At 45.3% G+C, this 24,445-nt stretch overlaps 1 protein-coding gene across 3 annotated transcripts in view; it reads left to right on the top strand.

Moving 5' to 3' along the window:
• The window catches only part of ksr1a (kinase suppressor of ras 1a), a 49,856-nt gene extending 26,515 nt beyond the window's left edge, over positions 1-23,341 (top strand). The window contains exons 3-20 of one of the 3 annotated variants that reach the window (XM_072658117.1): positions 3,761-3,908; positions 4,045-4,507; positions 8,199-8,374; positions 9,594-9,663; positions 10,387-10,470; positions 10,556-10,617; positions 10,723-10,832; positions 11,312-11,480; positions 12,359-12,400; positions 12,908-12,956; positions 13,065-13,128; positions 13,490-13,983; positions 14,488-14,584; positions 15,612-15,745; positions 15,917-16,048; positions 16,488-16,623; positions 17,156-17,289; positions 18,683-23,341. In XM_072658117.1, the coding sequence (XP_072514218.1) occupies positions 3,761-3,908; positions 4,045-4,507; positions 8,199-8,374; positions 9,594-9,663; positions 10,387-10,470; positions 10,556-10,617; positions 10,723-10,832; positions 11,312-11,480; positions 12,359-12,400; positions 12,908-12,956; positions 13,065-13,128; positions 13,490-13,983; positions 14,488-14,584; positions 15,612-15,745; positions 15,917-16,048; positions 16,488-16,623; positions 17,156-17,289; positions 18,683-18,689 (2,571 nt within the window). In that variant the 3' untranslated portion in view covers positions 18,690-23,341. Of the gene's footprint in view, positions 1-3,760; positions 3,909-4,044; positions 4,508-8,198; positions 8,375-9,593; positions 9,664-10,386; positions 10,471-10,555; positions 10,618-10,722; positions 10,833-11,311; positions 11,481-12,358; positions 12,401-12,907; positions 12,957-13,064; positions 13,129-13,489; positions 13,984-14,487; positions 14,585-15,611; positions 15,746-15,916; positions 16,049-16,487; positions 16,624-17,155 lie in introns of all 3 variants that reach the window. The other 2 variants (XM_072658118.1, XM_072658119.1) reach the window with 2 other exon arrangements.
• Positions 23,342-24,445: the final 1,104 nt, after the last annotated feature.

The following is a 24,445-nucleotide window of genomic DNA, read 5'->3' as shown; positions in this document are numbered from 1 at the left end:
AACATGGCATGCCCTCCTGCCACCATAGCCAAGCAGACGGGGTCATGCCCTGCCAATTCTTTGTGTGTGAGATTTAAAGAGGCAGAAGGACGGCAGCAGCGGCCTTCACAACCCCCAGCCGAGTGTCTCTCGCCATGGCCTGGGATAGCAGCCGAGGACGAGGAGGCAGATTGCTGCAGCCAGCGTGACTTCATCCACCCAAAGAATTCGAGTTAGTCATGCTAACTAGGGTGTGACTCCAACTACAGGAGCATCTAGTTGGGCCTTATATAAGGCAAGCTTTTATTTTTAATCCTATTTTCTCTGCACTTTAGCCACCTGCTGGCTTAGTCTCCACCCATCACACCTCACGCTACCAAGCTGGTGAGCTGAGGACTAGCATGATCTTCCTCCAAGACACACGAAGCACCACTTCGTCAGTTTGAATTGCATTGAGGAAGTTCAAGTGGTTAGCGGTTAGAGCAGTGGATTATTAACCGCAGGGTTGTGGGTTCGATACCTAGGCTCACTAAGCTGCTGCCGTTGAGTCCTTAAGCAAGGCCCTCAACCCTCTCTACTCTCTGACCCTGTGCCCTGACGCCGGGTTTTAAAATCTAGGATATGCAGCTCAACACGCTCGGAGGAGAGCGCTAAGCCCACGTTCACACAGCAGGTAGCAAATGGCCCGAATCCGATTGTCAAGGGGGTCTGACAGCTGACAGCTGGGCTCATCACAGAGAATGCGCTCAATGCGAGATTCGGCCGTGGTTTCCATTAAACTTCGCTTCTAAGCTTTTTGTTTTCCTTTGACGCTGCAGCAGCGCCCTCCTGTGGCCACGCTCAGCTAGTGTTTTTATTAATTTCTTGAACAGTGGAGGGTTGGAGACCACCAGTCTACAATGGTGGACTGCTGGTGCATTGGTGATTTCCTCTTCCTCCTCATCTCACACAACAAGCTCCAGGGTGGCCTCTTCGACGCTCCGCCTGCTGTCAGCAGCAGGGTGTTGTGGTGGTTGATGGCGCAGAGGAAGAGAAGCTCGCATGTGTTCGGGCGTTCGGGTGATTGCTGGTGTGTCAGAATAGTGTGAGAAACACAGTGACTCTGTTTGGGCCCCACCCCAATCTTCTTACAGCCATGTTATCACGTCATAGAGCCATGTTGATTGGCAGATTTATAGCCCTCATATGACGGGCACGCTCTTTGTGACGGTTTAATGTACGTACACACACACACACACACACACACACGACAACACCTGGATATTCACCCCTTTGCTGCTGCAGAAACCGCCCGCGATTAAAGTAAACCATCTGCTCGCAAACATGCGCTGTGGTTTTCACACACTGCGCCGCATTGTCCCCACCTCACCCCCAGAAACGCCCCTGCCCTTGTGATGTGTCGAGGTGTGGCGTCCCAGGAAAACCTCGCTGCCTTAAAGGAGTCGTCCAGCATAAATATGTAATAAGCGTGGTTGATGGCTGACCCCAGATGCTGTAGGTCAGCTAAGGCACGTCCAGTTTCTAAGGTTTACTTCTTTAGTTTAAAACTAGAGATGCTAGGCTAACGATGCTAAGAATGGCTTGGCTTAGACTGTCACCATTCTCGCAATTTTCTTAAAACGGGCCCAGATCTTCATTTTTATGGTACAAATACTTTAGTCTATATACAAACACAGACGGAAATTATAGGTCTCATTTTTTAAGCTTTATTTATTTATCATCATTTACACGATTCAGCGTCTAGCTAACAGTATTACAGCATGGCCTTAGCTATGATGACGAGGAAATGTGGTACTTATAGTCCAGTTTTAATGTGTAACAGGGGAATCAGTGCCGCCTTTTTTTGAGGTTTTTGACCGTTTTGAAGTGAATAATTGAGGATTTTGAGCATTTTTATTTATTTTGAATAATTGTTTTTAATTTGAATAATTGTAATTATTTTGAATAATTGAAGATTTTTTACAGAAGTCCAGTGTTTTGTTAGCAGCATTAGCCTCGAATCTCCCATTTGTATCAAAATGCAAAACATTGGGACTGTTTCCATTCTTTAAAACTAAAAACTAACACTATTTATATATAAATATTTACTTTTTTCATAATAAAAGTCCCACAAATGCAAATGTACCTGCACTCTTCACACCATTTCTCATTTCGTTTTATTAAGAAATAATCCGCTTTTAACAACAACACGTTTTAGTGGGTAAAAGTAGCGGGTTTTAAAGCTGCGTCCTGCGGTTGTAGGTGAACGCCAACGGGAGGAATATGTGAGTGTGTTATAATAGAGCCCCAGCTCAAGAGCTTTAGCTCGACTGCCTCTCACTCCATCCAATCATACAGGTCCGTAATTAGGTAATCGGATCATCTGCTGGGCTTAATTAGTCTAAGAGGTCACGTGCCCCGGCTATTTGGAGAGGGAGATGTGAGAATGAGAAAGGGACGGTGAATTTCATTTGGATTAGGCCTCTCGAGGAAAACAGTGTCCAGCAGGTTTTGAGTAATTGGCGGGGGGGTCACCTTAAATAAGCTGCCTGTGAGCAAAACAAAATATCAGATTTATTGTGGTTTTTATTATGATGATAATGATGATGATAATTTATTATTATTATTATTATCTAATGGTAATTTATTTCCAAAATGTGAAAAAATATATTTTAATTAATATTTTAAGTATTCTGTGAATAAGAACTGAATATAATATTTTAAAAAATACTGTATGTACCTGTTGATTGTTTTTAGGCAGGTAATCCGAATATAAAAATAGTTTAAAATAAAACTTAATCGTCAATATTATACAATATTATACAATATTTATACAACTCTTTCATGTTGGCAACTTTTGCACCTCTTTCCTTTTTGTTTTTTTGTAAACATTTATCCTTTTTGTCATTTTTTTTATAAACCTGATTTTCTGAGCCCTGCACAGGATTGTTATATTAGATATTAGATTATGTAAATGTACATTTTTTTGGAGAAACAGGGATTTTTGTCAGTTTAATGTTTGTTAGGTTTTTGCTAATATTTGCATTTATTTGCATAAAACCTAAATTAAAATATTGCTTTTTACACAAGTAATATGTATATTATCATTCACATGAGAATATGCTAAATGCTAAAACTAAAAATGAGAGATTTTCTCCATGAATGCTAGAATATGCTCTTTTTATACTAGAATATACTACTAAACAAAAAACAAATAAAAGACAAATATAATAGAATATTTTGCTCTGTGTTTGCTAGGATATGCTAACTGCTATACACCAGAAATTATGGTTATTTGCTAGGATGCTAGGATATGCTAACTACTGTAAAGCTAAAATGCTTTATTTGCTTTTTGTTTGTTTGCTAGGATATGCTAAGCGCTATGAAACTATAAAAACAGAAAATTATTTATTTATGTTAGTGAAGATATGCTAACTGCTATACTCCAATAAGTGAGAGGATTACAGATCCTGTACTGAACCTGTGATCCTGTTTTAATACGGTGTGAAATATTAGACTGGCTGGTCAGTGTACCGATAGGGAGTCTTTGGGACATTAGCATAGGGTAACGGAACTGCCCCTTAAAATTCTGTCCCATCTGTCTCTGACTCTCTACACGAGGAGCTGCACTGGGTCGACTGCACTTAGTGATGAAATCTATAATGGGGTTTAATAGCGTCAGTGTTGGGACTTCAGTGCTGTAGTGTATTTTTGCTTGTGGCCCAATATTGTGTGTGTGTGTGTGTGTGTGTGTGTGTGTGTGTGTGTGTGTGTGCTGCTCTTTCTGCTTGTCCCTGCGTAGGCGGTGCCCGTGAAGTTGTCGTTGGATGCCTTGCTGCAGATGCCAGGCGTTCAGGTGCGAGAGACCATGAGGAGGCTGGGCTCCAGCGCAGAGGAGTGTGCCCGGCTCAGCGCTGCCCTCTCCTGCTTAAAGAGTGCCACTGAGTCAGGTGTGCCAAGCACTTACGTTCAGTATTGGGCAGCTTTAAAACTGGGCTGCGGAGTGTCTCAGACAGAACGAGCAATATCCAACCAATCAGAGTCTGACATCCCATCCAATCCGATTCCGGCCTTGTTTCTCAACAGGAGAGTTTAAAGAGGACGGCGGCTGCTGGTTCTCAGAGCCCACCAGGCGGGACAGCGGCGGCCTGACCCCAATGGACCAGCTCCCCTTGCTGGGCGGTAGCGTGCGCCCTCACAGCCCTTCCCCCCTCGCCCGACCTCCAGGCACGCCTTCTACGCCCCTGGCCCCCTGCCCGCACCCACGCCACATTCTCTCCGCCGCCGAGGCCCACATCTCCCACGGTTATGCTGACAGCCTGACGGACCCCAGCCCGTACTACTCGTCTCGGCCGGTCCGTCTCCACGGCCACACCTCCACCCCACCCATCACCCCGCCCTCCAAGAGGAGGCATCGCCTGAAACCGCCGTGCACGCCTCCGCCGCCCTCCCGCAAAGTGCTCCACCTGCTGCCCAACATCACCCTCACCCGCAGCAAGAGCCACGAGAGTCAGCTGGGCAACCGCATCGAGGACACGCCCACCAGCAAGTAGGTCACTTCATGTTCATGGGGTCTCCCTAAACTCTTTGAACCCCTGTCTAGTAACTACTCCAAAACGAACTGCTCTAGCTGATGTTGGCTGGATGTTCACTACTCTAGCTGATGTTAGCTGGATGTTGGCTGATGTTGGCTGGATGTTAACTACTCTAGCTGATGTTAGTTAGATGTTAACTACTCTAGCTGATGTTAACTACTCTAGCTGATGTTAGCTACTCTAGCTGATGTTAGTTGTATGTTAGCTACTCTAGCTGATGTTAGTTAGATGTTAACTACTCTAGCTGATGTTAACTACTCTAGCTGATGTTAACTACTCTAGCTGATGTTAGTTGTATGTTAGCTACTCTAGCTGATGTTAGTTAGATGTTAACTACTCTAGCTGATGTTGGCTGGATGTTAGCTACTCTAGCTGATGTTAGTTAGATGTTAACTACTCTAGCTGATGTTGGCTGGATGTTAGCTACTCTAGCTGATGTTAGTTAGATGTTAACTACTCTAGCTGATGTTAGTTAGATGTTAACTACTCTAGCTGATGTTAGCTGGATGTTAGCTGACGTGGGCTTTATGTTAACTGCTCTAGCTGATGTTAGTTAGATGTTAACTACTCTAGCTGATGTTAGTTGGATGTTAACTACTCTAGCTGATGTTAGTTAGATGTTAACTACTCTAGCTGATGTTGGCTGGATGTTAGCTACTCTAGCTGATGTTAGTTAGATGTTAACTACTCTAGCTGATGTTAGTTAGATGTTAACTACTCTAGCTGATGTTAGCTGGATGTTAGCTGACGTGGGCTTTATGTTAACTGCTCTAGCTGATGTTAGTTAGATGTTAACTACTCTAGCTGATGTTAGTTGGATGTTAACTACTCTAGCTGATGTTAGTTAGATGTTAACTACTCTAGCTGATGTTGGCTGGATGTTAGCTACTCTAGCTGATGTTAGTTGTATGTTAGCTACTCTAGCTGATGTTAGTTAGATGTTAACTACTCTAGCTGATGTTGGCTGGATGTTATCTACTCTAGCTGATGTTAGTTAGATGTTAACTATTCTAGCTGATGTTGGCTGGATGTTAGCTACTCTAGCTAATGTTAGTTGTATGTTAACTACTCTAGCTGATGTTGGCTGGATGTTAGCTACTCTAGCTAATGTTAGTTGTATGTTAGCTACTCTAGCTGATGTTGGCTGGATGTTAGCTACTCTAGCTAATGTTAGTTGTATGTTAACTACTCTAGCTGATGTTGGCTGGATGTTAGCTACTCTAGCTGATGTTAGTTGTATGTTAGCTACTCTAGCTGATGTTAGTTAGATGTTAGCTACTCTAGCTAATGTTAGTTAGATGTTAACTACTCTAGCTGATGTTAGTTGGATGTTAACTACTCTAGCTGATGTTAGTTGTATGTTAACTACTCTAGCTGATGTTAACTACTCTAGCTGATGTTAGTTGGATGTTAACTACTCTAGCTGATGTTAGTTGGATGTTAACTACTCTAGCTGATGTTAACTACTCTAGCTGATGTTAACTACTCTAGCTGATGTTGGCTGGATGTTAACTACTCTAGCTGATGTAGTGCCTGTGCCTCCCTAAGCCCCATCAACCCCGTAACGTGCATTTTTTCAGGCGTGTTGAGGGGAAGGAGACCCACTCATGCTACTCCTACTGAATGTAGCCTTTAAAGTGAGCTGTCAGGGCTAAAACTGAAGCAGGTTGGACAGAGGAGTGAACACTGAAGTGGACGGCACTGCGTTGGAATCGCGGCGGCCGCCTCTTCAGAGGATTTCTGTTTGTGTTCCTTATTTGGTGGAATGACCTGGAGCAATCTGGCAACCCTGGTTGGAGGCCTAAAGCCAAGCGCGTGGGCAGAAACTCCCCTTCTGCTTAGCGCTGCATCCCACGACCCAACTGGAAATAGGGCACACTTCCTCCCCTCCACTCCATCACGCTCGGAGTGTGTGTGTGTGTGTGTTATGTGAGAGTGAGAGAGTGAGAAAGAGACATTATGTATTAGTGGTGTTTGTGTGTATGGTCCAGGCTAATCCTCTACAGATTTCCCAGAGATTACGAGTAATGTCACAACAGGATACACTTCCAAGGCCTGATGTCCAAAAGAGGGCAAGTCAGAGTCACCACGCTCACACACACACACACACACACACACTCTTGACGGAGGAGGGTCTCACTCACGAGCTGAAAGCCCTTCTGGCTTGTTCTAGCTGTTGTGATGCAGTCCAGTCAAGGCTAAAATTTCTCTGACTGACTTGTTCCCCTGTCCTGAGACGACCCCATACACCCCACCGTGCTCTCCTCCGCTCTCCCTTCACCAGACCAGTATAAACCAGCATATTTTGTGTTTTGGACGCTGGTCTGCTGGTCAACCAGCCCCACACAGGCTTAAACCAGCATATGTTGTGTTTAGAACACTGATAGATTGGTCAGCCACCATCAAACCAGTACCTGACCAGTATAAACTGGTATGTGTTGCATTTGGAACTAGCACCAGACCAGTATAAACCATCATAATTTGTGTTTTGAGCACTGAAATGCTGGTCAACCATCACCAAACCAGTACCAGACCAGTATAAACCATCATAATTTGTCTTTTGAACAGTGGCATGCTGGTCAGTCAGCACCACACCAGCACAAACCAGTACAAACCATCATAATTTGTCTTTTGAACAGTGGCATGCTGGTCATCCAGCACCACACCAGCACAAACCAGTACAAACCATCATAATTTGTCTTTTGAATACTAATATGCTGGTCAACCATCACCAAACCAGTACCAGACCAGTATAAACTGGCATTTGTTGCACTTTGAACACTGATGCTGCTTAACCAGCACCACACCAGCATAGCCCAGTATAAACCAGCATAATTTGTCTTTTGAACAGTGACATGCTGGTCAGTCAGCACCACACCATCACAGACCAGTATAAACCAGTATATATTGTGTTTTAGACACTGATATGCTGGTCAGCCATCACCAAACCAGTACCAGACCAGTATAAACTGGAATGTATTGCACTTTGAACACTGATGCTGGCCAAACACCACCACACCAGCACAGACCAGTATAAACCAGTATATTTTGTGTTTTGAACACTGATATACTGGTCATTCAGACTGTTAGCCCACAGCTTCAGGCCACACAGGCCAAATTCCCAACAAATTCCATTTCTATCAGACTTAAACCGGCTTGAACTACTGGTCATATTCACCAAACTGGTTTCACCCACTGGAAATCAGAATGCAATTGGTTGATTCCTTTATCAGTTCCTGATTATGTTGGTAGCTGGACCTTAAGTTCTACCAGTGACATCTCAGCCAATGGGAGAGCTTGTTTAGCTTAGTATACCTTTACACCACTGAAAGTGGATGTGATTGAGACAGTAATGGTGGTAGATTGGTATTGTGCTTCTCCATTCACTTAAAAAGGTCAGTGTTTTAATCCCAGAACAGCGCCGTGTTATGTGTTTTGCTCTGGCGTATGTGTGTGTGTGTGTGTGTGTGTGTTTGACATCACTCAGCTTACTTTGAGCCCAGGGTTGATTTTTGGATGCCCAGGCAGTCTTTTGGCCGAAAGCTGGATAAATCCCTTATCCGGCTTTGCGTAGTTTTCCTGGTTTTGCCGTGACCCCCACTGACTGACCTATGTGTGTGTGTGTGTGTGTGTGTCCATCCCTAGGTGTGGAAAGAAGAATAAGCTGTTCCTGAATGTCCAGATTAACGGCAACGGCTGTGAGGATTCACCGTCCCGCTCTCCGCTGCTGTCCGCTCGGACGCCCGGGGCAGTGCCCGCCACGGCCCCCTACACCCTGCCTGGGACGCCCACGCTGCTGGAGGAGCACAGTAGCCTGAGGAGTGAGTCCCACCCACACTTACGCAATGTCCAGGCAATTAAATAATGACTATGTAATAACTGTAGAATTATTCATATCAATTGTTAATAACAGTAATACACATCTGAGGGATATTGTTAAAAAATGACCGTCCCTATTCCTCAACCTCGTCCCACAAGCAGAGCCTTGAAGCCAAGCCGATATACCATAGCCAAGTTTCCTGGACAAGGACTAAGCTAGTTTTGGACTACAGAGCGTTGTGAATGGCGATTCTAGGCTTAATTCTTGTCCAGAAACTCTAGAAGCTCTAGAAGTTGGTATACATATACACAATATGGACAAAAGTATTGGGACACCAGCCAATTCTTTGTTTCTACTGTAATAAAGAGTTTCTCTGAATTAGAAGTATCTGAATTGGGGTTTTTTTACATGAGAAATAGGAATAATAGGAGTAACAAGGCTATTTTTAAAAAATATAATTGGGTGAAAATGTAAGGAGAAGTAAAAAGTCAATAAAAATCAATAATTACTCCAGTTATGTTTAGATAACCAACATTTCTACTTGACTCCTTTGTGAAGCACCATCCATCATTCCAGAGAACACACTTCCACTACTCCGCAGCTCAATGCTGGGGGGCTTTACACCCCTCTATGTCAGCAATGGGTGCAGCTTTAAGTTAGAAAGGGTTGTCCGCATAACCTGAGGGTCTGAACTAAGGGGCTTTTGTTTCCATTAAAAGGGCTAGTGATTTTGGATGATTTGGGCCGGAATGCCGCTGTAAACCTCAAGTCAAACAGGGTTCCTAGGTTCACCCGACTGTTTGCCTTTCATGTAGTGAGCATCTGTTAACGTAAATCATTAACTGCAGTATGGATGGAGCCTTTCGCGTCAAAAACAGGCCCGAATGTTTGAGCCGGTCAACTTTGGAAGGGGTTATCGCGGGTTCTCTTCCCGTTCCGCGGAGCTTGTGAGTTTATGGTTGCATCACTTTGTGTGTGTGTGTATGTGTGGAAGCCTTGACCGGCGAGGAGAAGGATGTGAGGTTCTCTGACCTCATGTTTCCATTCGGAGGGGACGGCCTCTTATCTGGGGCTGCCCAGAGAGTCATGCAATACTCCCTGAAAGCCTGCGTTGTGTGTATGTGTGTGGGAATGGTTGAAAGATAGCCTGCTGGATGGGACGGGGTGTCTTTTTCAGTCTCTCACTGTCTTTCCCCTTTCCCCGGTCCAACCACATGCAGATAACATCGCGGTCCATCGCAGTTCTCCCCAGGCCATGAGAAGAGACATCGGCTTGGCTGTCACTCACAGGTAACTCCTCCCCTTACAGAGCTTTTATGAGGGTTGGTGGGGATACTCCCACGGCTACTTTTAGACTTTTATTGGAGACTCCGACCTTGTTGTTGGACCTTGGTGGAGACTGTAGCTCACCTGCTGATGCTTTGCGATGTTGTCCATCATCTAGCCAGCCCTGTTTCTGACCACAGAAGAGCTCTTGGCAGGATATTTTTAGGTGGTGGACCAAAACTCTCAGCCTGCCAGCGCTTGATACGCTCCTTCCAGTAAAAATAAAGGTGTCGGACATGGTTCTTGGAGCGATGCCGTAGAAGAACTGCTTAAGGTTCCATGAAGAACTGTGTCTGCAAAGAGATATGTGAGTGTGAAGAACCTTTTCAAGGCCTTAAACGACCTTTCGGGTTCACCAGTGGGAAGGTTCTTCACATACACACATCGCACATCCCTCCACAGCCATGGTTCTTTATAGAACCAAAAGTGGTTCTTCTGTGACTTTGCTCAGAGAACCGTCTAAGGCGCCTCTATCTAAGAGAATCTGCTACTGGTGTTACTGTCTTGAGACTGATCCACCAGCATCTGGTCAGCAGCTGGCCTGGGGTCAGAAACTGGCTCTGACGCTGAAAGCTACAGTCTGGAATTGCTCACCTATTAGGGAGGTGTTTCCAGTAAAGTGGCCACTGAGCGGAAAAGTAAGTTCATAAAATTTAAAGTTGAAAAAAGTTTCTGTTGTATTTCAAGGTTCTCCACCAAGTCCTGGCTATCGCAGACGTGTCAAGTGTGTCAGAAGAACATGATCTTTGGAGTGAAGTGCAAGCACTGCAGGTGGGTTTCGCAGGTGGCTTCCGCTGACCCGGGGCTTCTCGTACAGCTTCTGCGGACGCTCTAACGTCTGCTTTCATCTCCGCAGGTTAAAGTGTCACAATAAATGCACAAAAGAAGCTCCTTCCTGCAGAATATCGTTCCTCCCCAGTAAGTGCTCTGCCAGTTCTCCTTCTATTCAGCACACATAAATGACCTTAAAGTCCTGAAAAAGCCTCAGTCTCATCTTTCTCTGCTCGCCGCTCCCTGTCTCAGTCACAAAGATCCGGAGGACGGAGTCTGTGCCGTCGGACATCAACAACCCTGTGGACCGCCCGGCCGAGGCTCCGCAGTTTGGCACCTTACCAAAGGCAATAACCAAGAAGGTACTGACCTTTATGATACACTAAAACAATAAACGCTCCAGTGCTCGCATAGAGAGAGCAGCTGTTTCTTTCTCCTTTACTGCAGAAGCAAATTACAGGGACTGGGGGCGAAGAGGTGGACGATACCGCATAAATATAATATCACGATCATTTTCATGATATCAATTTTTGATATTTTTGATATTCAGATTTTCCCGTTTTCACAAGACCTCATGTGACTAGTATCTGGATTGTATTCTAGTAGGATTTACCCTTGGTAGTCAAATGCGTGTCCGGTTGGTCAGACTGAAATCCGATCACTGTGTGGGACAGAATATGCAAATTCGCTCATTTCATGGAAATGATCACCCCGGTCGTCCCCTTGTTCAGGAGATTACTGTACAATTAAGCAGTCTATCATCTTGGTTGTCACTATGCGAATGCTCTCTCTCTCTCTCTCTCTCTCTCTTTAACTGTCTTTACCTCTCTCTCTCCCCAAGGATCATCCTCCCGTGCTGAATCAGCTGGACTCCAGTAGTAATCCCTCCTCCACCACCTCCTCTACCCCCTCTTCTCCGGCCCCCTTTCAACAAAGCAACCCTCCCAGTGCCACCCCACCCCCCAATCCCTCACCCAAGGGTCACCGCGACAACCGCTTCCACTTCCCAGGTGAGTATTTGGCCATAAAAGCTCATGTATGACAACACGTGCTTGTTGAAATAAACTTTTAGAAACGTTCATGTAGGTTTATGACAGTCGGCGTCACCGGCGTACGTACAGTGGCATGCAAACGGTAGCCCCAAAAGGTGGGAAGTTAAAGATGAAGCATTTTAGGCGGGATTCGTGCCATCATTTTGTTTTGAACCACTTTAGAGTGAAAAAACATGCAGCCAAGCACCATGCAGACCTTCAGGCCTAGACCTTAATTAGCTTGTTGCGGCTATGGCTTCATAAGTACTAATAAATACTCCTCAGACCTTCATCCCAACAATCAGCAGCCATCTGAAGTCTGAAGGAACGTCTAAACAAGCCTGGAAACGCCTACAAGCCTGTTGACTGAAAACATACTGTTATGTTTAGAGAAAAAAAGGGTGAGGAGTTTCATGAAAAGAACACCTTTCCAACTGTTAAGGAGTGGGTCGATCATGTTGTGTTGCAGCCAGTGGCACAGGGACGAAGGTGTACAGTTAAAAACCAGCACATTCTGGAAGAAAAGGTCACGCTGTCTGTAGCACGTTAAACATGAATGACCCCTGAGCTACATATAATTGGAAAACAATGGATAGACCTCAAAAAGGAAGTCACCAGGGTTGCCCAAACGTTTGCTTGCCACTGTAGGTTACCTCAGGTACAGCGCAGTATTCCCAGGATCTGTTTTGCTGGGTATTACATGGCCACTCGCCGTTCCTCCTATAACACACTAACACAGGTGTCTAATAGAGTTGCAGTGGACACACTTGGGTCCAGTCTTGCCTTTTAACCCCAAACTTTCTTCTTTGTCAATCTTCCTGCCTGTCGATTTCTCTCCTCCTTCCTTGCCCCTAAAGCTGCCTGCTACTTTCAGCATAGACAGCAGTTTATCTTCCCTGGTGAGTTCAAGAAGCCCTGAAATGCTCACGACGTTCCTTGTGACTTTTCCCCACAGTGTCCTGAACCTTGCTGTCTATATGTTGTTGTTGTTGTTGTTGTTTTTTTCAAAGGAGTAGTTCAGTCAACATTGCTAACGCTGCTAACATTGAATGAAAGTGAATAGCCACTGATCAGCAGCATTACCTAAATGACATCAGGCTACTTGGTCTTCCATTCACTTGTTAGCCTCTTTAGCATGTAGGTTGGTAGATTAGACACAAATGCTTGGCTTAGGTGGTGGTGGTCTGCATGCCCAGGTCTTGTGGGTTGCGCATGAACTTGCCTGGTGTTTGTAACTTGGGTTTTAGACGCCTCCTGCTGGTGAGCTTTGTCATTGCACGTCTGGCCTGGCGTCTGCAATTCAGGCGCTGTAGTAGGAACTAGTTTGTTTGTCAGGCTTTGCAGCTGCACAGTGCAAATATTTGTGCTTCAGTGTCTAATGGTCATTTTTTTTGTTGTTCACCCAGATGTGTCCAGCTCCAACACTCTGCACCCAGAAGGCCTAATAGACACAGTGTAAGAGAGCCGTTCTACGATGTGTTTGGCTAATTGTGTGTATTGGCTCTGTTAAAATCTCCTGATGGTTTTGAGATGCTTAAGGTTTTCGCACTTTGCCTCCCTCAGCAACGAGAATGACGCCTCTGCAGAAGACCCGCATGCTGAGTTGGCCGAGAATGAAGACGGAGAAGTAAGATACAGGGTGATGTTTGATCATCAGCCATAACATTAACACCACCTGTCTAATATTGAGTAGGTCCCCCACACTCCACAAGACCTCTGAAGGTGTCCTGTGGTGTCTGGTATGTTAGCAAGTTGTGAGGTGGGACCTCCATGGATCATATCAGTGAGCCTTAGTGACACCTGACCGGTTGTTCTTCTTTGGAGCATTTTTGGTAGATACTGACCACTGCATACCGCCCACAGTTCTTCAGCCAGGATTGTGCAGCTTGTGTAGACTAGGCTATCAATGGGCCAGCACCTCTCACACCAGCACAAGAACTTTCAGTCACCCATGACCTGTCCAATCCACTTCTCCCTTTACCTCTCAGGAAGAAGACGAGGACGATGATGCGGAAGCCGAGGAAGAAGAAGACCCTGGCGTAGAGGAGGAAGAGGAGGAGGAGGGCGATGAGGAAGAGGAGGAGGAGGAGGAAGAGGAGGAGGAGGACCCTAATGGCGGCTCGGACGGCGAGTGCGAAGGGGATGAGCTGGACGACCTACCCAGCGCTCGTGGCAGCCAGCACTGGAAGGGCCCGATCTCGCGCAAGGCCAGCCAGACCAGCGTGTACCTGCAGGAGTGGGACATCCCCTTCGAGCAGCTGGACCTGGGCGAGCTGATCGGGAAGGGCCGCTGGGGCCGGGTGCACCGGGGCCGCTGGCATGGCGAGGTGGCCATCCGCTTGCTGGAGATAGACGGCAACAACCAAGACCACCTGAAGCTCTTCAAGAAGGAGGTGATGAACTACAGGCAGACGCGACACGAGAACGTGGTGCTGTTCATGGGGGCCTGCATGGCGCCGCCACACCTGGCCATCATCACCAGGTCAGTCTGAGGGTCAACAGGGGAGTAGTTGGAATTGCTGTGCTTTAGCATTAAGCCTTGCCAAAAGTTTGTAGACACCTGCTCCTCCAGAGTTGCTTTTGAAATCAAGGGAAATCAATTAATAGGGAGTATGTTCTCCCTTTGCTGCAGTAACTGCCTCTACTCTGCTGCAAATACCTTACATTGCTGTGAGGATTTGCTTGCATTCGACCATGAGAGTGTTAATGAGGTCAGGTACTGATCATGGATGATAAGTTCTAGGTCATAAATGCCACTCAAATGTATCCCAGAGGGACTGGCTGGAGCTCCTGCACTCTGGAGAAGTCGGTTCACTGCTCCACGGCCCAGTGCTGTGGTGCTTTATACCCCTCTATCTATGGTGGCAATGGGCAAGGTGACCTTAGGCTCCTGCATGAGTGCTGCAGAGTGCCCTGTTGCACTGGCAGTGCTTTTCATAGCCAAGCTTTCAACCCAATTCTAAAACCATCTTTCACTTGTTTTTAGTTTCTGCAAAGGCCGGACGTTGTATTCTGTTGTGAGGGATACAAAGAACACACTGGACATCAACAAGACGAGACAGATTGCCCAGGAGATTGTGAAGGTAACTCCTATAGCGCAACCTAGATACTCTGTCATTGTGCCAAAGAGCTGCATCTCTCCAAGGGCTTGTGTAGACTGTGGCTTTGTGCCTACAGCCCTGATCTTTCGTCCATTAGCCCTACAGTCTATTTTAATACCAGATGAATATAACGACAGTGTACAATTTCAAGTCAAATGTAACCAGTCGAGAGTTCTACTGACTCCCAGTTCTAAAGACTTGATTGGCTCTGATCCTGAGATACTCAGCTCTGATTCTGAGATACTCAGCTCTGATTATGAGATACTCAGCTCTGATTATGAGATACTCAGCTCTGATTCTGAGATACTCAGCTCTGATTATGAGATACTCAGCTCTGATTATGAGATACTCAGCTCTGATCCTGAGATTTTCGACTACGATTCTGAGATACTCAGCTCTGATTCTGAGATACTCAGCTCTGATTCTGAGATACTCAGCTCTGATTCTGAGAAATTGGATTCTAATCTGGGATATATTTTCTTTGAGACTCTTTGACTCTTTGAGATATTCCACTGTGTTTAAGAGATACTCTGTGACTCTGTGAGAGATTTTCAGGTCTGATTCTGAGATTTTCAGCTCTGAATCTGAGATATTTGGCTCTGAATCTCTGAATCTGATATTGGACTGGGATGCTTTGCACTGCTTCTGAGATACTCAGCTCTTATTCTGAGATATTTTACTCTCATTCTGAGATATTGGGCACTGATTCTAAAATATTTGGCACTGCTTCTAACATATTCCGCTTTTCTTCAGAGATCTTTGACTCTTATTCTGAGATATCCGACTGTCTCTCTGATTCTGAGATTTGCTGCTCTGATTCTGACATATTTGGCTCTGATACTGACTTATTGGGCTCTGATTCTGACATATTGGACATATTTAAGACATTCAGCTCAGATTTTTTTTCAATTCTGTTTCTGAGACCTTTGACTCTGACTCTGAGGTTTTGGACTCTAATTCTGAGACTTTTTACTAACATTGTTCTCATTGGTTCCCCCCTCTCTAACAGGGAATGGGCTACTTGCACGCAAAGGGAATCGTTCACAAGGACCTGAAATCTAAGAATGTTTTTCATGACACCAACAAAGTAGTGATTACAGACTTCGGCCTTTTTGGAATCTCTGGCGTGGTTCAGGAAGGGAGGTAAAGAAAGGCTGCTTCTTACTCCACTCTCCTCTAACTGATAAGAGAACATGTCAGGAGATATTTGGCCTAGAGCAAATATGCCCAGTCATTGATGGAGAGTGTGTATTTGTGTGTGTGTGTGTGTGTGTGTGCGTGTGTGTGTTTGTGTTTGTTTTTGTGTGTATCCAGGCGGGAGAATGAGCTGAAGCTTCCTCATGGATGGATTTGCTACCTGGCTCCGGAAATTGTGCGTAAGATGAGTCCGGGCAACAATGAGGATCGGCTGCCCTTTTCCAATTCTGCTGATGTCTACGCCTTCGGGTGAGAGAACCAGATGTGGTGGACGTTGGCGTTCTGACCATAGTCACTGTTCTATTTGATTTGGCTTGGGAGACTTATACTCGCTGGTTTTAGGCCAGAGACCACCGGCGGACCCACAGAATTGGTCACACAACATAATACTGCACAGATTCGTCTTTTTACTTGAAATAGCTGCATATACAGGTGTCTTCCCACTGGCCTATTTACTAGTGTGTGTGTGTATGAGGGTGTTTACTGCCACAGATGCTTAAATGCAGAGGGTGAGCTCTTTTGCAGTGCTGAACATCAGTAAAATGTGCTTAATCTTTGTTTAATCTTAATCAAATATCTGATTAAATACACAAGTGCAAACACAAACACCACACCCCTCCTGAATTTGTACAGTGAGTTGGCCTAGTGCTTAATGGACTGACCATTCCACCGGTATTTCTGCTTTCAGGACTATTTGGTACGAGCTACAAGCAAGGGACTGGCCCATCACCAACCAGCCGGTGGAGGCCACGATCTGGCAAGTGGGCAGCGGAGAGGGCATCAAGAAGGTGTTAGCAGAGATCAGCTTGGGCAAAGAAGTCACGGTGAGGAACTGAAATGGGTATTTTTGGTGGCCTTGTGGCTCCTGATTCCTTGTTTCAAGATTTATTGGGACCAGTTAGTGTTCAATTAGTTCCAGTTCGAGAGAGCTGGAGTCCAGGACAGTTCTGGTTACTAAACCTGGCAAACTGATGAGTTTAAGTAAACTCGCAAGTTATCACTCATTAAAAGTGTTGCCCCGAGGGGTCACGAGTTCGAATCCCGAGCCATGCCGCTTTGCCATCAGCTGCCGGAATCTGAGCGAGCACAATTGGCCCTTCTCTCCCTGGGTGGGTAGATGGTGCTCTCTCCCTTCTTCACTCTTAAGTGATGTTGGCCGGCACAGGCATCTGTCAGCTGGTCTGGCGGTGCTTGTTGACTGCCCGTCAATGCCACATCGGCCTTTGCCTGTATCGGAGTATTGCAGTGCGTTTCTAGTTCTAGAGGGAGCTACAAAATTTGATAAACACATTTGTTAAAAAAAAACAAAATTAAAAAAATAAGTGTCACTGACCCTCTGTGTAATTCTGCCCTCAGGAGATCCTCTCGGCCTGCTGGTCGTACGACCCGCGCGATCGCCCCACCTTCACACAGCTGGCCGACATGCTGGAGAAGCTTCCCAAGCTCAACCGCAGGCTCTCCCATCCCGGACACTTCTGGAAGTCCGCAGAGTATGTATCCTAGAGACAGGATAAAGACTGGGAGGAGAACGTCCTGCCTTCTTGAGCGTCCTACGACTGCCCTTTATCGTTTTCACCCAAACGAGTTTATTTATTTATTTTTCCTTGACCATGTGGTCAGTGTGTCAGAACGGGCAGAATGTCTAGACAGGCATGCTTGGACTTCGCATCCTAGATCACAGAAAATATGAGAAACTGTGCTAAGAATTATGTGACGATGTGGTGTATTCTGTGGTAGCCCCTTAATTTTAAACCTGAGGCAATTTGAGAATGTTGTCCAATTGACTTCAGGTTCATAAACTAAGCACTAAAATCATAAACAAGGACATTTAATGATAATGATAAGCATTATTAAAAATAATAATGACAGAATAATTACTGTGACCACTATTGTTTAGACCAGTGGTTCCCAACTCTGGTCATAGAGGACCCCCTGACCCCCTGTCCTGCACATTTCAGTGGTTCACTTCTCTAACACACCACCTGTAACACCTGATTACCCAACTAACATGTCTGTGTGGGGCCTGTCTGAGTGGCCCAGCTGGGAACCAGACAGTTTTGTCCTTGGTGCCACATATGGATGCGACCAGATAGTGATGGGACCAGGAGGGGTTAAGAACCACACATGGGGCCTAGATGGGACTGTAAACTTTAAACTGGGTTTCAGTAACAAAGCAAGTACAAACTCACTCAGAGCCCAAGCCCACCTGGAACCCACCTAGCCCACATTCCACCCATGAGCATGGTGGCTGGGTAGCTAGATCAGGGGTGTTGGGAGCAGGGGTGTTGGGAGTCATGGGGTCCTCCAGGTGCAGGGTTGGGAACCACTGGTTTGAACCTCATGTATTACGTACAGTATCTGTGCAAAAGTTTGTGGACACATCTTCCAATCAGTGAATTCAGCATTGCTAAGATAATGGGACGTTTTGGAGCATCATGAGTCACAGGTCACTGTGCCCAGTGCCAACCATGAGCTGGAACGCAGCATAATCATCAACATCAGCCCCTTGACCTCACTGATGCTTTCATTGGGTTAAATACAATCTACAGATCCCACAAGTGTCCACAAGCTTTTGGCCATGTAGTGTATTTAGGCATTGGCAGCATCTCTCTCTCTCTCTATATATATATGTGTATGAAAAGCTCTTTTCATCTACAGATGCTACCAATCTAATGAGATATCCGGCCCCCTAATTTTATTCTTCACCTTCAGCTTCATCAACTTTCCTCCTTTCTTCACTAACATTTTAACCTGTGCTTCACGTTAACGAACTTGCATCCAGTTCTGTCTGTTTTCCATCCTTCTAATGAGTCGATTAACAGTCTAACCTCTGCTTCCCTTCTTCTCTCTCTTGTCTGTCCTTTCTGTTCCCCTGTTCTTTAGGTTGTAGCTGTGTGTGCGTAACACAAAAGCAATGCAAAACAAAGCCTGGGTCTGCCTTGCATGCGTCCTGAAATTCCTTAACTCTTCTGGACTAAAGAGCAAAAGCAAAAGCACTGACTCTGCCTGACACCGATCCTGCTTCCACTGACCTGCAGCCTGATCTTCCACCTTTAAATGTTTCTTCTTCTTCTTACTCTCTCGGAGGGGAGACCGCTTTGGCAATGCACAGAGGAGAGGGGGGGGGACCCACTCTTTCTGTTTTGTTTGGTTTTTTCCTTTCGGGAAAGTGCTGCCCATGGGCCGTGGAATGTTTGAGTAAAGCAGTTGCTGCTTTATAGCATTTAAAACTTGCCGTACCTGAATACTCGCTGTCAACCCCACCCTTAAAACCATTGTCCCGTTCAAACCTGCAGTTCAAACAACATTCAACAGGTGGCAACAGTGTACTGACAAAATGTCAGTATTCAGGTAAACAGCGTAAACAGGTGGTAGCGCGAATGAACTGAAATCAGCCGTGAACCCGTTTAATGTTTTTTGGTCTAATACTAATAGGCCGCAGTGTGTAGCCTGAGCGTTTTGCGCAAAATGTAATGCCTCGTATTGTCCGCCACTATAAAGTGCTCTCCACCGGTGACCCCACAAGTGTCCACAAGCTTTTGGCCATGTAGTGTATTAAGGCATTGGCGGCATCTCTCTTTATATGTCTATGAAAAGCTCTTAACATTTACAGATGCCACCAAACTAAACAGTATAAGCTCACGAATATATCAAGATATCGGCCGCTTTTTCCTCTCTTATTGGAAAATGTTTAATATTCAGCCCCCCTTATTTTACTTTTCAGCTTCTTCACCTTCATCATCTTTCCTTCTTCCTTATTTCCCAGCAAGTACCTGAATACTCGCTGTCAGCCTCACCCTTAAAAGCATTGGCTCGAAATTTCCACACTAACATTGTATACCGGTGGTAGTGCAAACGAACTGAAATCAGCCGTGAACAAGTTTGGGCCAATAATAACATCCCTAATACTAACTATACGCACCGGGTCGCGTCAGAAAGGCTAATGGTAGCGCTGAGTTTAGCCAGCGTAGCCATGGCAGCAAGACATCCTGAGCTTTTCAGCTAAATGTCTAGCATATATTAGATATGGCTATAGCAGTTAGTGGAGCAGGTGTCTGGCTGGCTAGCTAACATGAGCTAATCCACACTGAACCACCCTCTTACCTTACAGGACACCACTGGATGCCTAAATGATGTTAGCCACACGTTTTGTGTGGCATCTGTGGGCATCACAGATTGCTGCCAGCTACCTGGTCCGCATCCCCACAAATTGGGCAGGGGAATCGGGCAGCGATAGGAAATGCCTGGCATTATTTAATGATTGATTTAACAGCATATAATCACAGTTTTCTTTCTCTAATAATAGTGGATAATGACGATCTGATGGACAAAAATGTATGAAAATTCATATCAATTAATTATTACTAATCAAACCAGTAATTTTACATTTATTTAATCATTTCTTTTACAAAGCTTCCGAATACTGATGGAAAGTTAAACGGCATCGTAATGAACAGATGTATGGTGGGCATATGTGATAGTGATTGGAGGAGCACAGTGGTTAACGGGGGTTCGATTCTCCCGTTGGACAAGCCCACCACTCAACACCAATAAGAGCCCTTGGGAAAGACTCCTAACTCTACATCCTCCCTGAATCTACCGGAGCAACCTGAGTCGGTGGCTCTGGATAAGAGCATTAGCCAAATGCCGCGGCCCATAGCACTGGCAGCTCTATCTATCTCTCTCTCTCTCTCTCCTCCCTGGCTTGTGGTGTCTTGGCTGGATCTGGACTCCCGAGATGTAGCGTCTGCCCGGCCCCTGAAGCGCTCGGGCCGAGACGGACTCCTCCTTACCCCCTCTAGCGGCTGGACCCTCCGAGCTTTTCTGCCTTCTCTTCAACTTCCTTTGTGGTCTTGGTGCAGTGCTTCTGGCTCCTTGAATGATGTGTATCTTTCTCACACTGATTCCCACTCACTCTCTCTCTCTCTCTCTCTCTCTCTCTCTCTCTCTCTCTGCACGGACTGACATCAGATGCTGTCACACCCCTAGTCATTCCTGCACCCACGGTATTGCATACAATCACTCTCCAGCCCCTAAGTACCTCTTTGAGGGGAAAAATAATGCTGTACGAACTGGAAGCGTCTGCAGTGAGAACTGACAGGAACGGTTTGATGAAAAATCCCGTAGAGTTTTCCACTCACCCCAAACGTACGCAGAATAGGGAAGGGAAGTAGAGTGTTTGGTCAAGCTGTCCAGGTGTCCACTTTTTCAGTTGCCCAGGTTTGTCCAGGCTGTGTTCCAACCACAAATGCTGGGCCCATTACGTTCCTAAACCATTTAGAACAAAACGAAGCCTGGTTGAGGCTTTAGATTTGAAAACTATTCAATCAGTGTGTTTGTACGGATGAGGACATGTCCTCTGAAAACTGCTTTTTGAGAATCAGTAAATTACATAAATGGAAACATTTTGCTATAAAAAAGCCATAATAATTACCTGGAGGTTTCTATGATCACGCATAATATCATTAAATAGATCACCTGAGACGGGATGCTGATAAGTTGTTAAATAACATCAGTGGACAAATAATGTTATCAAGGGCTGCGAGTGGCTCAGCAGACTAGTTCAAATCCTGGAACATGCTGCTTCGCCATCAGCAGCCAGAGCCCAGGTGAGCACAGTTGGCAAAACTGTCTGTGCTCTCTCTGACTGGGCAGATGGTGCTCTCACCCCTCATCACTCCTATTGTGATCGTGGCCTGCACAGGCGTCTGGGGATCCGGCGCTTTCCTCTGAACTCTTTGGCTTCCTTGTGATGCTGCATCGGCGGCAGTTCGGAAAAAGGAGGTGGCTAACTTCACTTAGATAGACTGATACTTTATTGATCTCAAAGGAGGTTTAGCTTGTCCTCACCCTCCTAGTGTCGGGAGCATTGCAGTTGCTAATGGGGGAGTGTGGGAGGGGAGACAATTGGGTCAAATAAATAAATAAATTATTAAAAGCATGCAGTTTTACATGCGATGGTGTTCCTAGATCCTAGAAGAATTCCACACATTTCCAGGGTATTCTGGTTTAGTTCCATTAACCTGTTCAGAGTCTTGGTCAGTAACTACATAATCAGCTCCGAGTGGCTCCGTTTTGCCATCAGCAGCCGGAGTCTGGGAGAGCACAATTAGCCGTGCTCTCTCCTGGTGGGTAGATGGCAAATTGTGTAATCGTTGGTAGGCCTCTAGTCAAGTTCACCTTTGTGGTGTTTGTTTGCGTCATATTTAGCCAGCTAGGTCGGCCTAGTGGCTAAATGGCCTAGTTCTGGTCTTTACAAAGGTGGTCTCGAGTAGAGCCTTAAGAGTTCGGACAGAGAGACTGTTGGCTAAATGGTCGTGTTCAGAAAGTTGTGTCTAATTTAGCCAACGGTCTTAGTCTCGGATTTCTCTTGGACTCAATAACGGTGTAGTTAGTGGTAAAGCAGGTCTCAGTCATAATCCCAGACCATATTTGGCAAGATCAGTACCAAAAGAGTCTGAATCAAATCCGAAGCACCTTATTAATGTAGCTTATAACTTACTCACCACAAGGGGGTGCTAATAGTACTCAAACAGATTCTGGTGCTTTGCATCAATGACACTGCGTGTCCTTGTTCACTACATTAGCCTTGTAGCTTCAGCGCAGATATACAGAACACACCTCGGGCTGACCCGGTTGGGGTAAGGGAAGAGTCTTGCACATTTTTCATCCGAACTGTTCCTTCAAGGAGCTTCAGAGAAGAATGCAACATGTGTCCACTTCAGTGAGCCCCTCCCCCCCCCACCCTCCTCTATGTAAGTCCACTGTTGAATGGCTGTTCGCTGTATGTATGTGCTGTACGTGTGTGTCTGCTGTAGGACTGCACTGAAGTGACCGTAACTCGAGCGTGACGATGAGCCAAGGAGAAGCACAGTTGTCTTCTCAGCTTAAGTAGTTCCAGGTTCTTTTGTAGTTGTTTATTTTTTTGCTACACGTAGCGTCAAAAAGTAGGTCCTTTTCTCAGCGGTTCCGGAAACGGCCGCGCCCCCGTCCCACCCCGAGTCCCGTAAACATTACCTCTTGTGCGTTTGTGCGTATCGTGCGTGCTTGTGCGTATTAATTTGCCGTGTACGTGTGGATGTGAGTGTGCGCGAGTGTACGTGCGGGTGTAACGTGTTTGAAAACGTGGGGGTTCATTCTGTCGAGCGACTGGAGTATATAAATGTTGACGATGTGTAAAATATATATACATGTATAAAAAAAAGAATTGGGAAAAAAAAAGAAACACCTCTGATTTATTTATTGTACAGCTAATGGACATAATTCTTTTAATATTTATATGAGCATTTTATATATAATGTACATCATGACATTTTTGAATAAGTACTGCTCCCCTGGTCCAGATGTATATATATCTTTCTATTTTTTCATGTACAAAGAAGCTGTAAAACATTGAAATTGTACATTTTTTAGAATGGGTCGATACATGTTCCGTCATGTACAAATTCATATTTTTGTATTGCATGTGGCTACCATTCTGTATACAATACACGGTTTTCTGTTTCCATCCTTGAGAAAGAATAAAACCAAGCTTGTCACGTGGCCTTGGCTGCATTTGTATCGCTCACAGAGCTGCGGGAACCTCATTTTGCTTTACTTTATTTTAATAAAATAGATATCATTTGGATGGTGATTATAGAAGCTCACCTGACATTCAGCTAACACTGCATTTGTATTAAATGCAAATGAGCTGAATGTGAATGACTGTTGAATCTAACCCTGCACCTATTCCTGAACCCTAATCTTAAACCTAGCCTTAGACTTAACATTACCCCTGAACCAAGCCTAAATCTTAACCATGACCTAAAGCCTTGAACTCTAAAGGGGTAAGGTTAAGGTCAGGGTTAGGATTTAGGGTGGATTCGGGGTGGGATTAAGGTTAGGGTCAGGGTTAGGATTTATGGTTGATTTAGGATTAAGGTTAGGGTCAGGGTTAGGATTTAGGGTGGATTCAGGGGTAAGGTTAGGGTCAGGGTTAGGATTTAGGGTGGATTTAGGATTAAGGTCAGGGTTAGGATTTTGGGTTGATTCAGTGGTAAGGTTAGGGTTAAGGTCAAGGTTAGGATTTATGGTTGATTTAGGATTAAGGTTAGGGTCAGGGTTAGGATTTATGGTTGATTTAGGATTAAGGTTAGGGTCAGGGTTAGAATTTAGGGTGGATTCGGGGTGAGATTAAGGTTAGGGTCAGGGTTAGGATTTAGGGTGGATTTAGGATTAAGGTTAGGGTTAGGATTTTGGGTTGATTCAGTGGTAAGGTTAGGCTTAAGGTCAAGGTTAGGATTTATGGTTGATTTAGGATTAAGGTTAGGGTCAGGGTTAGGATTTATGGTTGATTTAGGATTAAGGTTAGGATCAGGGTTAGGATTTAGAGTTGGTTCAGAAGTGAGATTAGGGTTAGGATTTAGGGTTGATTCAGGGTCAGGGTTAGGATTTAGGGTTGATTCAGTGGTAAGGTTAGGGTTAAGGTCAGGGTTAGGATTTAGGGTTGATCCAGGTAAGGGTTAGTAAGGTGTTACTAATAAAAGAGTTTGATGTGTACTGTGTAAACCAGGGCACATACTTTTTTGCTCTGTATGTACAAAATGAAAACCTTTTTTTTTATATTGTACAAAAAGTCATTTCACCAACTTGCTAGTTTTCCATTTC

The sequence above is a fragment of the Salminus brasiliensis genome, chromosome 16 (assembly GCF_030463535.1).
Source record: "Salminus brasiliensis chromosome 16, fSalBra1.hap2, whole genome shotgun sequence".
Lineage (NCBI taxonomy): Eukaryota > Metazoa > Chordata > Actinopteri > Characiformes > Bryconidae > Salminus > Salminus brasiliensis.
This window is presented reverse-complemented; position numbering and strand designations above follow the sequence as displayed.